This window comes from Lepisosteus oculatus, chromosome 8 (genome assembly GCF_040954835.1).
Source record: "Lepisosteus oculatus isolate fLepOcu1 chromosome 8, fLepOcu1.hap2, whole genome shotgun sequence".
Taxonomy (NCBI): Eukaryota; Metazoa; Chordata; class Actinopteri; order Semionotiformes; family Lepisosteidae; genus Lepisosteus; species Lepisosteus oculatus.
This window is the reverse complement of record NC_090703.1, coordinates 8,455,784-8,468,567: the sequence shown is the minus strand read 5'-3', so window position 1 is coordinate 8,468,567 and position 12,784 is coordinate 8,455,784. Positions and strand designations below refer to the sequence as shown.

Genomic DNA, 12,784 nt, shown 5'->3' with positions numbered 1-12,784 from the left:
TCTGGGTGACTAGAATGTTAGGCCTCTGAAATTACTTGTCTGTAAATACTGTATATAATGTAACTTTGTGTGTTGAATGTTTTGTGTCTTGTGTAGTTTATTGTAATAAATATTTGTTTTCGCCAAGTGTGCCTGTATTATTAGTCCTCTCAGTAAAGCTGTGTCAGCTGTGCCTCTAGTTATACGAGCCGCTCCGGTATATCGTTAGAAACCACGTACAAGTTGGGGGTTACGAATAATTATTTAACTGATTGACTAAATCGCTCAGTCAATTCCTGATTTTCACCTGTTTCATAACCCTCCATTTGTAAAAATAGAATATTTTCAAAATTCTACAAGCATGACACTCAGAAAATTATTTTTCCCATTTGTAATGAAGTTAATCTATTTTGCACATTTAAGAAAATCTGGTTAGAGATTATACTAGTGAACTTAAAATATAGAACGGTCTTTTGGCAGGAAAAATAGATGCACCTCTTGTACTGTATATCTTTTATGCAGAAAAATCCATGGAACTGTTCATACTTACGCATTAACAACATAAGCAGAATTAACCTTTAGGCTCAATTATTCATAACTGTTGGTAACATGACCAAAAAAAGACCAAAAGCTTTTACAGCTTTCAAAGGCTACAGATCCTTTATTCTGGAATTTTTAAATACCATATACAACATGACAATACAGACACATATTCAATAACTCATATGCTAAACATACTTTTTTCCTATAGTAATATAAAAAATAAAATAAAAAAATCAAAAGAGTACCTTTGAAAAGTTAATTTAAATCTAATGAGTTAAAGACATGCACTATTGCAACATACATTTATTCTTTTAGCGCTAAAGTCTGTACAAAATGTTTTAGACCATCAATAATATATAAATATATATTTGTAATCCATCATAAAAAGAGACATAAGTATTTACTTTACACAAGGGGCAAAAAAAAGTACTGTATCAATTTGAGGTTCAGAACAGCAGATCCTTAAGAGGAACATCTGAAGACAGAACTTAGATCTTAAAGACAGATCTTCCATAAGCGTTTTGCCTGAAATGCAAGCTGCAGGTTCACAGCATGGCAAAATGTTGCCGAAGGTGCTTCAGGATTTGCTGCGTGTCCACATGGTCTGGGAAGGCTACCTCTGACTTCTGAGCAGCAGTGTAACTGCTCTGCAGATCTCCCACCTGCAGACAGAAACAGCACACAGGAGGAGTTCAGTGTTCAGTTCAGTTCAGTTCCAGCAGCCATATCACTCTGCAACTCACAACTGGCAACCCACTGAAGCTCAGCAGGTGTGAGCCTGGTCAGTACCTGGATGGGAGACCTCCTGGGAAAAACTAAGGTTGCTGCTGGAAGAGGTGTTAGTGGGGCCAGCAGGGGGCGCTCACCCTGCGGTCCATGTGGGTCCTAATGCCCCAGTATAGTGACGGGGACACTATACTGTAAACAGGTGCCGTCCTTCGGATGAGACATAAAACCGAGGTCCTGACTCTCTGTGGTCATTAAAAAATCCCAGGGCGTTTCTCAAAAAGAGTAGGGGTGTAACCCCAGCTCCTGGCCAAATTTCCCATTGGCCCTTACCAATCATGGCCTCCTAATAATCCCCATCTATGAATTGGCTACATTACTCTGCTCTCCTCCCCACTGATAGCTGATGTGTGGCGAGCGTTCTGGTGCACTATGGCTGCTGTCGCATCATCCAGGTGGATGCTGCACACTGGTGGTGGTGGAGGGGAGTCCCCATTACCTGTAAAGCGCTTTGAGTGGAGTGTCCAGAAAAGCGCAATTATTATTATTCAGTGAACACAGTCAGTCAGTGCCTGTGAAAGACGAACACCACGTGTGAGCAGTTCACGGGATTACAAGTTGCACATTTTCAGGATGGCTTCTTGATCATTTTCAGCAGGCATGGGTATGTGTAATTTTAAAGAAACAATACTGTGATTAAATAATTGTAAATGACACACTACATTTACTGGGATTTTCCAAGAAATGGCAAATCATATCCTTTGATCAATAAGCTAATTGCAGCCAAATATTAAAAATGGGCCAGTTGGTCTCCCCTCGTTTGTGGTCTTTATGATGGTTGTAACAGTGTTTTGTGTTTATTAAGCACAAGACTAAGGCTAATGCAGCCCAGCTCCACTCCTGAACTCCCGCAGTGTCTGCATGTGCTTTTAACTACCTGACTAGCCTAATTATGGGCTTAATTGGGGCCATTTTATGCCCTTCCTGAGTTCTTCATGTGCTGGGGATCAACAAGCAGGTGAGGAAAGCAGAAAGACAGACCTGCTGCACTGCTCTCCTCCAGACCTGAAGCTGTGCAAAATTAGAAGCAAAAGGTTTGTTAGGTCGTAAAAGCTCATTACCTTATCAGACAGTGCAGCAAAGTTAAAGTGAGGCTCGTACATGTGAGGCGCCAGAGAAGAGGCCGTCTGCAGAAAAGCTTTTGCCTGAGAAAAGAAAAAAAAGGGGGAAGTGTTTTTCCAAGTCAGATTTGCTTTTTGTATTAAACAGTAGAAAACTATGTAGTTCAAGTCATTCAAATTCTAGCCCAGATAGTCTTATGCTTATACTCAAACATTTACTTTTTTCTCCCCTATGTACTATGGTATAGGTACAGTATATACTATGCAGTCCTCAGCTCTATTCAAAGGCCTAGAGTCTTTGATATAGTACCTTCAGTACAATTAACACTTTATAATTTGAGTGGTTGGTGAACTATGTGGTTGAAATAATAAAGGCTGAGAGAGGCCTGCTTTGTATCCCCTGCCCAAATCTCACCTGCTCCACACGTCCCTTGCGTAGTTCTAAGACGGCCAAGTTATTGTACGCTTCAGCGTGGTCATTGTTGTTCGCCAAAGCCAATTTAAAACACTGATAGGCTAGATTCAGATCTCCGATTCCCTGTTCAAAACAAGGATGACATCCTCAAAAATGGGTAAATTTCCAACTGTCAAACAATATTTCAGAACTCATTTATGTTCTGAGCAATGCTACTTATAATCTAATGGTTACATAGGTTTCTTGTAGAATTTGACCAATGACATGTTATTAAACAAAAGACTAATAGGTGTTCCAAAGTTTGTTCTTGCAAAAGACGATACATTTCCAGCTTAATTAACTCGCAAATGCGTCAGTATCAACTTAACAGCTGTTACAAAACATGTTGCCCTGCAGATATCCAGTACACGTCAGGACAAGGGGTGGATGCTAACGTGATGATGATTTTTATAAAAGAAAAATTAATTGCTGCGATTATTGATAAGACTTACTGTCTGATCTACAAAACAAGGTATGTATCAAAGTCTGAAAGCACAATATGAATTTGATAGGAAAATACATACAACTGCCACATGGCCCAGGTTGTACCAAACATCTGCCAATTCTTCATCATTTGCTACCAAGGAAAGAGCTCTTTCAAACGAGGTCAGAGTCATGTCATACTGCTGGGCATAAAAGCAGCAGAGTCCCAGGTTGTTGTAGAGCTGGCAGTTGTAAACTCCCATTTGCAGTAGTCGTCTGTTTCAGAAAAGAAAGGATGTGGTATATTTAAATTGTGCTAAGTGGCAAGCAGATCACATATTTCTTCTTTTGCAGTACTCTGCCAAACTCCTTCTCAGATTTATTAGTAGCCGAATGGCGTTTGTGGTGATCTGATAGCACAAAATCCCAAATGCTTAATGAAAGCAGTCTGCCAAGTTTTTTATGTGCTGTTTCATGGCTGATCTAACCAAAGGAAATGAGTAGCTGTCCACAAAGAGCAAAAGAGCAATTACATTTAAGATGGCAAAACACATCAATACCAAGAGGCAAGCTGTACTTCTTATGTCAAGATGTTTTAAGGGGGTGATTTTTCATCAGAACATAATGCAAGCATTAAGTAATTGGTAAGCCAGGCTCTGTGAATGATGGAAGGTGTGTGTATATACAGTAGCTGTGTGGTTCTTCCTGGGATGCACCGTGCTCACCTGTAAAACCGCAGGGCAATCTCAGGCTGGTCTGTGTAGAAATGATTACTGCCGATACAAGCTATAGCTTCCACATGGGTATTGTCCTGCTTCAGAACTTCCTTATAATACTCTGTGGCTGAGGCAATATTGTTCATTTCCTGTTAAACAATGAAAACAGCAGTAGCAGCGCGTTCCTGATCAGATCATTCATTAGAGCATGCAGACAGGTTTTAAATGACAGTCATTACACATGCCTCGTGAATCCGAGCTATTCCCGTAAGAAGAGTGACCTCGCCAGGAAAGCGATCCAGACCTTGCTTGAAAAGGTTTAAAGCTGTTAAAGGCTGATCCAAACGTTGATAGACCTATTAAAAAATGCAAGGCATGCAATTAATATCTTGGTAACGATCAAAGTAAGCAAACAATTCAAGTGACAATCTTTGTTATTTTAAAAAATCCAAGCAAAAAAAAGTCAGACTGACTTGGTTTCCTATACAGTTCTTTCAAAAACTCAAGACAATTTAATTCTCAAGGATCAGTAGTATTATAACACCTGCTCTGAATAAGCAACTTTGAAAACAAAAGAGAAAAATGTATATTTGATTAATACTTCTTAGGGAATTGTTGCCTTATGCTACAAAAATGGAGAAACAGTGACTTTATGGGAGGGGTTCTTAGTCTCCAGTGGTACACTACCTTCGCTAAGTAGAGGAATGCATCAACCATTTCCTGTTGACTGAGAGCAGATTTGAACTGTTTCTCTGCTTCACGGTGCAGACCCAGCCTGTGAATACAGATCATTTTAGCTACCTCAATACATTAGCAGCACCTATAAGACTCAGTTACATTGTTACTAATTAAATACTGATCACAATAATTGTGTAAGAATAAACACATATTCAATTTTTCAGTTACAGCTTTATTTGTCATGTTTATGCTTTAAGAATTTGATAAATTTATAAATGTGATCCACTTTTTACCAGGACAATGTTGAAAAATAATGATAGGCTATTATTGAATGAAGGGCTCGGGCTCTGCTCGCCAAACCCCTAACCTTGAACTTGCAGAAGTGTAGCTCACTAACAAGCATGGGAAGGATGTACTATCAAGAGGCACATGAGATAGGCAGGAAAGAAAAGACAAGGAGAGTGTAATTGGGAAGTACAAGACAAGGTGCACTTGACTGGGTTCCTGGGATATGATAACGTACAGTAAAAACATCTGTTTGAATGAGTAGTTTTCTTGGAAAATGAACAAGCTTTGTGACGCAGATAAGATATCCTTCAGCAGCTGTCTGCTTCTGATTTTTGAGAATTGTTCCTGTGATGGAGGTTTCTGTTGCTGTACAATCTCCCTATCTGCACACTGGAAAAAAAGCTGACTCTGTTGAACTCGCTCTCTGAAGATTTTTATTTCTGGTTTGGATTCTATCATTGCAATTATAACCTCAATTTACAATACAGCTGTAAATGCGATTTTCAATTAACTATCAAGTACTGGGTTACTAAGTGATCTCCATCCTGCTATGTGATAGTCCCTTCTGACATAAGTACTGTAGCAATCTGAAGACTATACTTACCCTTGAAAAATGTATGTAAAACTTTATTTTGTTGCCTTTCTGCACCCATTGCTTCGCACAATTAACATGCTGACTCTACAATGTTCTGTGCAATACTCTAAATGTATAGAATTAGCATAAAAGTCCACTGAATGAAGAAAATCACACTCTAATATATCTCAATATAACTCAATTATTTTCAATAAGGAAATCATGTATACATTATACTGTATGTTTAGTTTAAATGTCTAAAAAATAGTCAGTGTAGATAAAATGTGCAGTGACTGGAGAAAGCAGAGTTACCTGTAGTAGCATTTTCCCAGTTGGACTTTCCACCACCAGTCTTTGAACTGAGCATGCTCAGTAGCAAGAGCTGCAAGATCTGTAGCCTGCCCCCCCAAAGACATAAGTAGATTACAACCTGTGTTTGAAGCCTGCTTCCAAAGGGCGCTTATACTCATTTATCTTAGTATTTCAAATAAATATATATGTTATGATAGGAGACAATGTCCAGCACTTTCTAATCCTAGATCAAACATCATATCAATCTCAATACAAAAAAGCTCAACAATATCCGTATTTCTCAGGAATAGTATGTCGACACGCTTCCTGGGTTTGCTGAGAAGAGTCACGGCAGGGGTTTGCTTCCCAGTTATACTGTCGGTAAGTGCAGTGCTGAGGTCCTGAGGCTGTCAGGCTCGCTGCAAATGGAGCAGTGCGCACAGGCCTTCTGTGGACCAGAGCCCCTCTCACAAAACAACCTGAACTCAGAATTAGTTCACCAATGAGCATTTCATATGGAGCTGTGAAATACAGGAGCATCACGGTCAGTCGATCCTTCTGTTTTTTGTAATTTATCGCCCATTTATTTTTTCCTGACCATGTTTTGAGTAATTTGGAAAATTGAATTGCATCATTTCACAGCAACCTAGGGCACATCTTGAACATCCCAGCTGTTCACTCTAGGAATTCATTTTTGCATTATGCCCCTGTTTTGGCAGCAACATTTATTTCTGCTTTCAAACCGTTCTCTAGTCCAAATGTGTGAAATAACAAGTACATTTTCTATCCAATTATCACAATTCGGTTCAATGGCAAAATCACATGATAAACACTGAGACATCAGTCTGGTTTTCTATATGTATAAATCGTTGTATATGTTTATAATTGTATATATGCTAAAGGTTTGAAAAGAAAACAATACTCACATTTTTTATATCATTTTCATGATGGAAGATATATTCAAACAAAGACTGCAGGAAAGAATATTCGATCAGTACAATAGCAAATACACCTTTTACGATGCTACCTCCAATATACAACCTAGCCTACCTGCACATGTGAAAATCACAACAAGAATGATGCTTTTCACAACATATTAGGGTGATATTGGTGCCTGATGACATGAGTGTAAAAGTGAACATACCTTTGATAAATTGGGCATCTGGGCATATTTTGACAGGTTTAATCTGGACATGTTTAGAAATGGGCCCTCAGGACTGGTAAGCATGGAAGCCTGAGGAAATGCAGCACAAATAGACACAGGCTTTTAAAATAGGAAGACAGTTACAAACAGCACAATACAGAGCACACTCGTCCGCAATGCTTCAAATTTAAAACCCCTGATTCCTATTAAAGTTTTACCAAAATCATCTGAGCATTGCAACTGCTTAGAAACGAGGACTGCTTAGAAAATCCTAAGAATGCAATGCATTTCCATTTTCATGAATTTAAAATCAATAGTTTCTTCTACAGCTGCTTTTGGCAGAACCACAGTTTTCAATCATTTACATTGTATGGTACCTGTAAAGGTCTTTGACATTATATAATGAATGACTTGTCACAACTACAGTAGGTTTAAGCAGATCCGCGAAAACTCAACACTTGTAAAGGGCAGCAAGTTGTGCTGGACCTTTTATTTGTCTGTACTAGCACTGAGCTCGTTAACATGCACACACACTCCTGCTGGCACACTTAAAGGCTGAGGAATGGATTTGTGTGAAGAAGCAGAGGAAAGGCCTACCGTTCCCAGCCTCACGTATCTTCCAGACGCGCTGGTGACAGGGCGAGCCGTGTGCCCGGTCCGGGGGGTTTTGATAGCCTGCTCCATTGTCCCGGGTCTGCCGGACTGTGTGCTGGGCCGAACAAACCCAGTAACGGGCCGCCCTGCATGAGTCATAGGCCTATAGAGACAAGCACCATGTGAACATTTCCACACAGTAACCCACTCACATGAGGGAGAGTGAAGGTGAAGATGAACACTCCAGACCAGAACAGCATTGAATGCAACCTGTTTCTTCACACATGATTAATGTGTTATTAATTATTAATGAACTATTTAATTGATTGATTGACTAGAATTTATACATTAAAGAATACCTGACAGATGGGGTTGGACCTCCTCCTTGACTTGTACCTGGAAGCTTTAATGATGTTCCAGGACCTGAAAATCAGACATTATTCTACTTGGGATTTGTAAACAATAAAACGTTGTTATGTTACGTGTTAAATAATACCATTTCTAAACAACACAATATTATTTCCCTTGCAGTAACGACCTGAACACTCCCATCAGAAACACCACACAGTAGGGAGAGCATTTGGCCATATTTTGACCTGCACAGTTAGTTTTCAAGCACTGAGAACTTTAAATATACTTAATTTTCTAAAGGTCTTTGAACTCACTCCCAGTGAAAAGGGATCTGAAAAAAGTAGAAATCATCAGTCAGACAAGCAATTACCATGCCTTAAGAATGGACTTCAGAGCCCAGCAGGTTGTTTTTAATGACTATTTTTTGTAGTTCTAAGTATAAAACCAAATGCATCAACTCTCAGATGAACAATTAGAGCTGCATTCGCAGCTCAACATGGGTGCATTCTTATCTCGCTAATCTCAGCATTTGATTTTTGCAAGGCCCTTTGAAGCTATTTTGCTCCCCTGGTTCTCTCTCCGTGATCACACTAGACAACACGTACGTGCAACCTGAGCAATCGCGTTTTCGTCCAGGATTTCTGCTATTCCCTCATGGTCTACATCCACTTCGTCGATGTAAACCGTCTCTGTCAGAGCCCGCGTCTTCAGACTCCATGCAGCCTTGGATAGAGAGAAGAACAATAAGCACCCAGGAAATTCAAGTTTACCAACTGTTACTCCAGTTCAGCAATAAAATGACTGTGGTATTCTCTGTGTACCAGCAATTCCTCAGAAGTTCAGATACATGTAACACACAGTGCTTGAAGCACAAACTATAGGAGCAAGAACTAATATTGCTTTGAGATAGAGAGCAAGCACACATTAGAATTCCTGTGATGTATTTGTTACAAACCTTGCAGAGAAACGTGAAAGCCTGTGTAGAGGACCTTTCAATCTTAACTGTACCATGGCCCACCCTAACTGCATACACGAATGAAAGATCCAACCATAGCCCTCTCATAGGCTACAGGCTGACCCAGTTTTCACTTGTAAATTGATAGCACGCATGTTTCATGACACCGTATGACACCTAGTGAGGAGCAGGTGTAGCATTCCTGCTTGCGAAGGGTGATTATTTCATAGCCACTCCAGAGTTTGGGAGGAAATCCGATCCAACCGAAGTCACTGGCAAATGCCCGACGACAACACCATTTGTTTTACTTTCAGATCTGTGACAACACCGATGACTGATTTCTGTTATGGCGGCTCAAGAGGTATCTAGCCAAATGCCCTGCCGATGTCTTCTTATCTAAAAAGCTGGTGAAAGGTATACAGGCAGCTGCATAATAGGCTTTAAGTGTGAGCTCTCAGGAGTGGAGGTAAGGGGTCTGTTACACAGGAAAAGAACTAAATACCTGAGAGAGCGTGGTACTCATGGAATAGTGCAGGCAAGGCAATGACAACGACCTTTACTTCTGTGAATAATTGAACACAGAAGGGACAAGCTAGCAAGTCCCTAGACTGAAACTCTGGGAATATGAAAATTTCCATGCTGCTGATAGCATACTGGATTTCATGTGAGCATTTTTCTATGAGCATTCCCTTCTAGAGCACTGTGCTGTACTTTTTGTACAAACTCACAACCACAGATTAAGACAGACTAATATAACAAAGCATACATTATACAAATATATACATTTTTCCACATGCATCTTCAACAAGTAAGAAGGAAACAGTGGCTTTATTTAAAACACAGTCATCTGTGTTTTTGTTAAACCACTGGTATTTAATGGTATTTAACAATATTTAAACAATGAGATATACACTGAAATATCAAGGTAATTACATTATTACAGTAAATCATGTCTAATCTGTTCTCCTGCCAATTGTAAGAGGTGAACAAGGTCTGCTTGCCATCATAACTGCCTTATAAAAATTAAAATATTAAATGCTTCAAACACCATTTATAGTGATATAGTGGTATGATAATACAACAATGTAGAAAACGAGCAGTTACTGTAATAAGATATGATCACCAACAAGTCGGCTTGCTTGTAAAAAGTTAATGTAGGTTTCTGATTTCCTATACTGTACTTTGTGACAGAATGTCTCCTACTTTCCCAGAAACCGATCTGTGCTGAAAAGAAAAAAATCATTCTGCACTGCTCAGGTAACACATTATGAAATTTAAAAAAAAATATTCCATACACAAAAGTGTTTTTCTAATGATTCACATTGTATCTTGCTGTGCAGACAGCAAAGAGAAATAAAACAATGACACTAGAAGATATCATACTTAGTGTTCACAAGTATGACCTGCACCTCTCCAGAACACATATCGATGCTGAGCACAACCCATTTCAGCCTTTTCACTGGGCACATTATTGTTGCTGCCAATAACAGGAGCAATCTGAAAGGTGAGCTGCAACTTTGCATCTGAGGGTGTTTTAGGCTGGATGAGTAAAGCTCTTCTGACAGACACTGGCACGTCTTGTCATGATGTATTGATTGTCCTTTTCCTTATTCTGTCTTCATCGTCTGTGTGACACTGGTTTACACTTCCTGGCCAGGTCATCTCTGTAAACGAATATCTGCTCTCTATTTGATTTATTAGATTAATTGAAGGATTAATACTACCAGAATATTTTATGTGCATACAATGCATTAAGCTTATAAAGCCTTGAAAACACAAAAAAAGACTCCTACAAAATCCTTCCAATCACCATGACCTGGCACAAACGAGAAAACAAAGGATAAGAAATAAGAATTGCAAGTGTGGTCAAAGGGAAGGAAACTAGTTACCTCTGAAGCAAGAGAAGTATTTTCAGCATCCTTCGTAAGCAATAGGAAGGAAATAATGACAGCAAAATGAAAGTATAGCCATGCAAGAAGATGAAGACTTCCTAACACATGCAAAACCAAAGATTATATAAGAAAGATGTGAAATGGGAAAGAGAAGCGATTACATTGTACATCCATCCATTTTCACTTCCGCTTTTCCTGGTGAGGGTCGCGTTGAAGCCGGAGACTACCCAGCAAGCTACGAGCGCAAGGCCAGTGTACACCCTGGACGGGGCGCCAGTCCATCGCAGGGCCAGTGCAAGCCAATCATACATGGGGACAATTTGGAGGCCACGGTAATGCCCTAGAGGGGAGATTTGCCCCGGACAAAGGGATAACTCCCCACTCTTCCCGAGAAATGCTCGGGGATCTTTAATGACCACTGAGAATCAGTACCTCGGTTTAACGTCTCATCTGAAATACGGGATTACTGTACATTGTACAGGAAACTGAAAATACCCAATCTGTGGATGGACAGCGTAAAACTATGCATAAAACAAAATATACTAAAAGGGTATTATTCCCCGTGTAAAGCTCATATATAAATATAGTAGTTATTATATGAAATAACATTACATTTCAATACAATTCGTTAGTATTTAGACAGTACACATCCAGGCTTTCTGAATCTTTATACAAAAATGCCACTAGTGTGCGAGTACACATTTACGACTTCGCTAAATTTCCATGTTTATGTTTCAAATACAAAGTTTAGAGCATTGACATGGTCACAATTATAAACAACATTTGTCGATCTAGTGTCATGGGGAATGTCTGTCTTGCCTAGGCTGAGTCATAACCATGAATCATATCACATGAATTTATCAACACAACAAAGACAAATGAGGTTTTAAGACTGTCACATCCAAATCGGTAACTTACAAAAAATATGACATAGCGTCTATGTCACAGTAAAGCGTGTGACTGCGAGGAAATCATTTTTACTGTAAAATATGTACTATTAAACATCCCGAAAGGACTGACGTCGGCAAAATAATTAATGCATTCTGTGCGATTTCACCAGACTAATTTCTGTTTATTTCTCCGAGGCCTGATCATTACCGCTTTTAATTAGATAAAACACGTCCTTTCTATCCAGTATGTCGAAAACACTTCGTAAATTTTAAATTGTCCGTCGCAGTTTTTAGTAAAACGGTTCGGGGTAGAGTTTATATTGAACAGCTGGCGCTAAACCACAAATCCAATACAGCAGGATTACGAAGACTGAAATAATACCTGATCGAACGGATTTTCCTCCAGTATTTTAGAGCACACATCAGCACAGAGCTGGAATTTACGTCTCCTAAAATAGCTCCATGCTAAAAATAACGGATCCATATTGATGATAGTTTTCTGTTACTCAAAAGTGTATTAAACTTAAATCATATTAGCATCTACACATTCCCAAAGAGTTCCAAGCGCGACTACAGTAAACAGATCACGGCAGTAGCGTCCCGTCACTCCCAGCAACGGAGCACGGGGTCCTAATCGACCATGGGGGTCCAGAAATATGCCTGATAGCAGGGATGCTACAAACCGAAACGCCCGCCCTTTACCAGAGAAATATTCACATGGACACCGTGTATTCTCTAATACCGAGTTTTTAAAATGTGCTCTGTCGATATTTCCTTTGCCTTGGCGAACATGGAAATATCATTTTTGAGGAGGGCCAGCGAAAAGCGTCTCTTTCTTCTCTCAGCAGAAGTTAAACCCTTAATCCTCTTTTTAAAATAAATTCGGGTTTATACGCGAATAATTGCGCTTGTGTGTTGTGACGTGTATGTTTGTCATTGTGGTTGTAATTCTTTACCTGTAACTTGCATTTATGATTTATATTCACCCTTTCTTGTAGCAAAAAGAAAATACTTGACACATTTAGGCTGTATTTGCCATATCAAACGCTTAAGAATCAGGATTGAGTTGTAACATTTTTCTGTATATAATAATGAAATTGCCCCGGTGCTGAATGCGTTTTGTAGTATGAGTCTCCTAAATTGAGAGGGGGAAGAGACACATTTA

General features: G+C 39.4%; 1 protein-coding gene across 2 annotated transcripts; it reads right to left on the bottom strand.

Annotated features, from left to right (window-relative positions):
- Positions 1-659: 659 nt before the first annotated feature.
- On the bottom strand, positions 660-12,245 carry ttc8 (tetratricopeptide repeat domain 8). 2 transcript variants are annotated; one of them, XM_069193160.1, is made up of 15 exons: positions 12,002-12,245; positions 10,727-10,756; positions 8,488-8,605; positions 7,891-7,954; positions 7,535-7,694; positions 6,938-7,027; positions 6,720-6,764; positions 5,815-5,900; positions 4,650-4,737; positions 4,208-4,318; positions 3,972-4,111; positions 3,348-3,522; positions 2,785-2,907; positions 2,370-2,453; positions 660-1,184 (listed from the first exon to the last, which is right to left on the bottom strand). In XM_069193160.1, exons 1-15 carry the CDS (start codon positions 12,101-12,103, stop codon positions 1,068-1,070), a joined length of 1,533 nt encoding a protein of 510 aa, XP_069049261.1. In that variant the 5' UTR covers positions 12,104-12,245; the 3' UTR covers positions 660-1,067. The 2 variants fall into 2 exon arrangements, with proteins under 2 accessions (XP_069049261.1, XP_069049262.1); XM_069193161.1 differs by lacking the exon at positions 10,727-10,756 and having other exon boundaries at positions 661-1,184; positions 12,002-12,244.
- Positions 12,246-12,784: the final 539 nt, after the last annotated feature.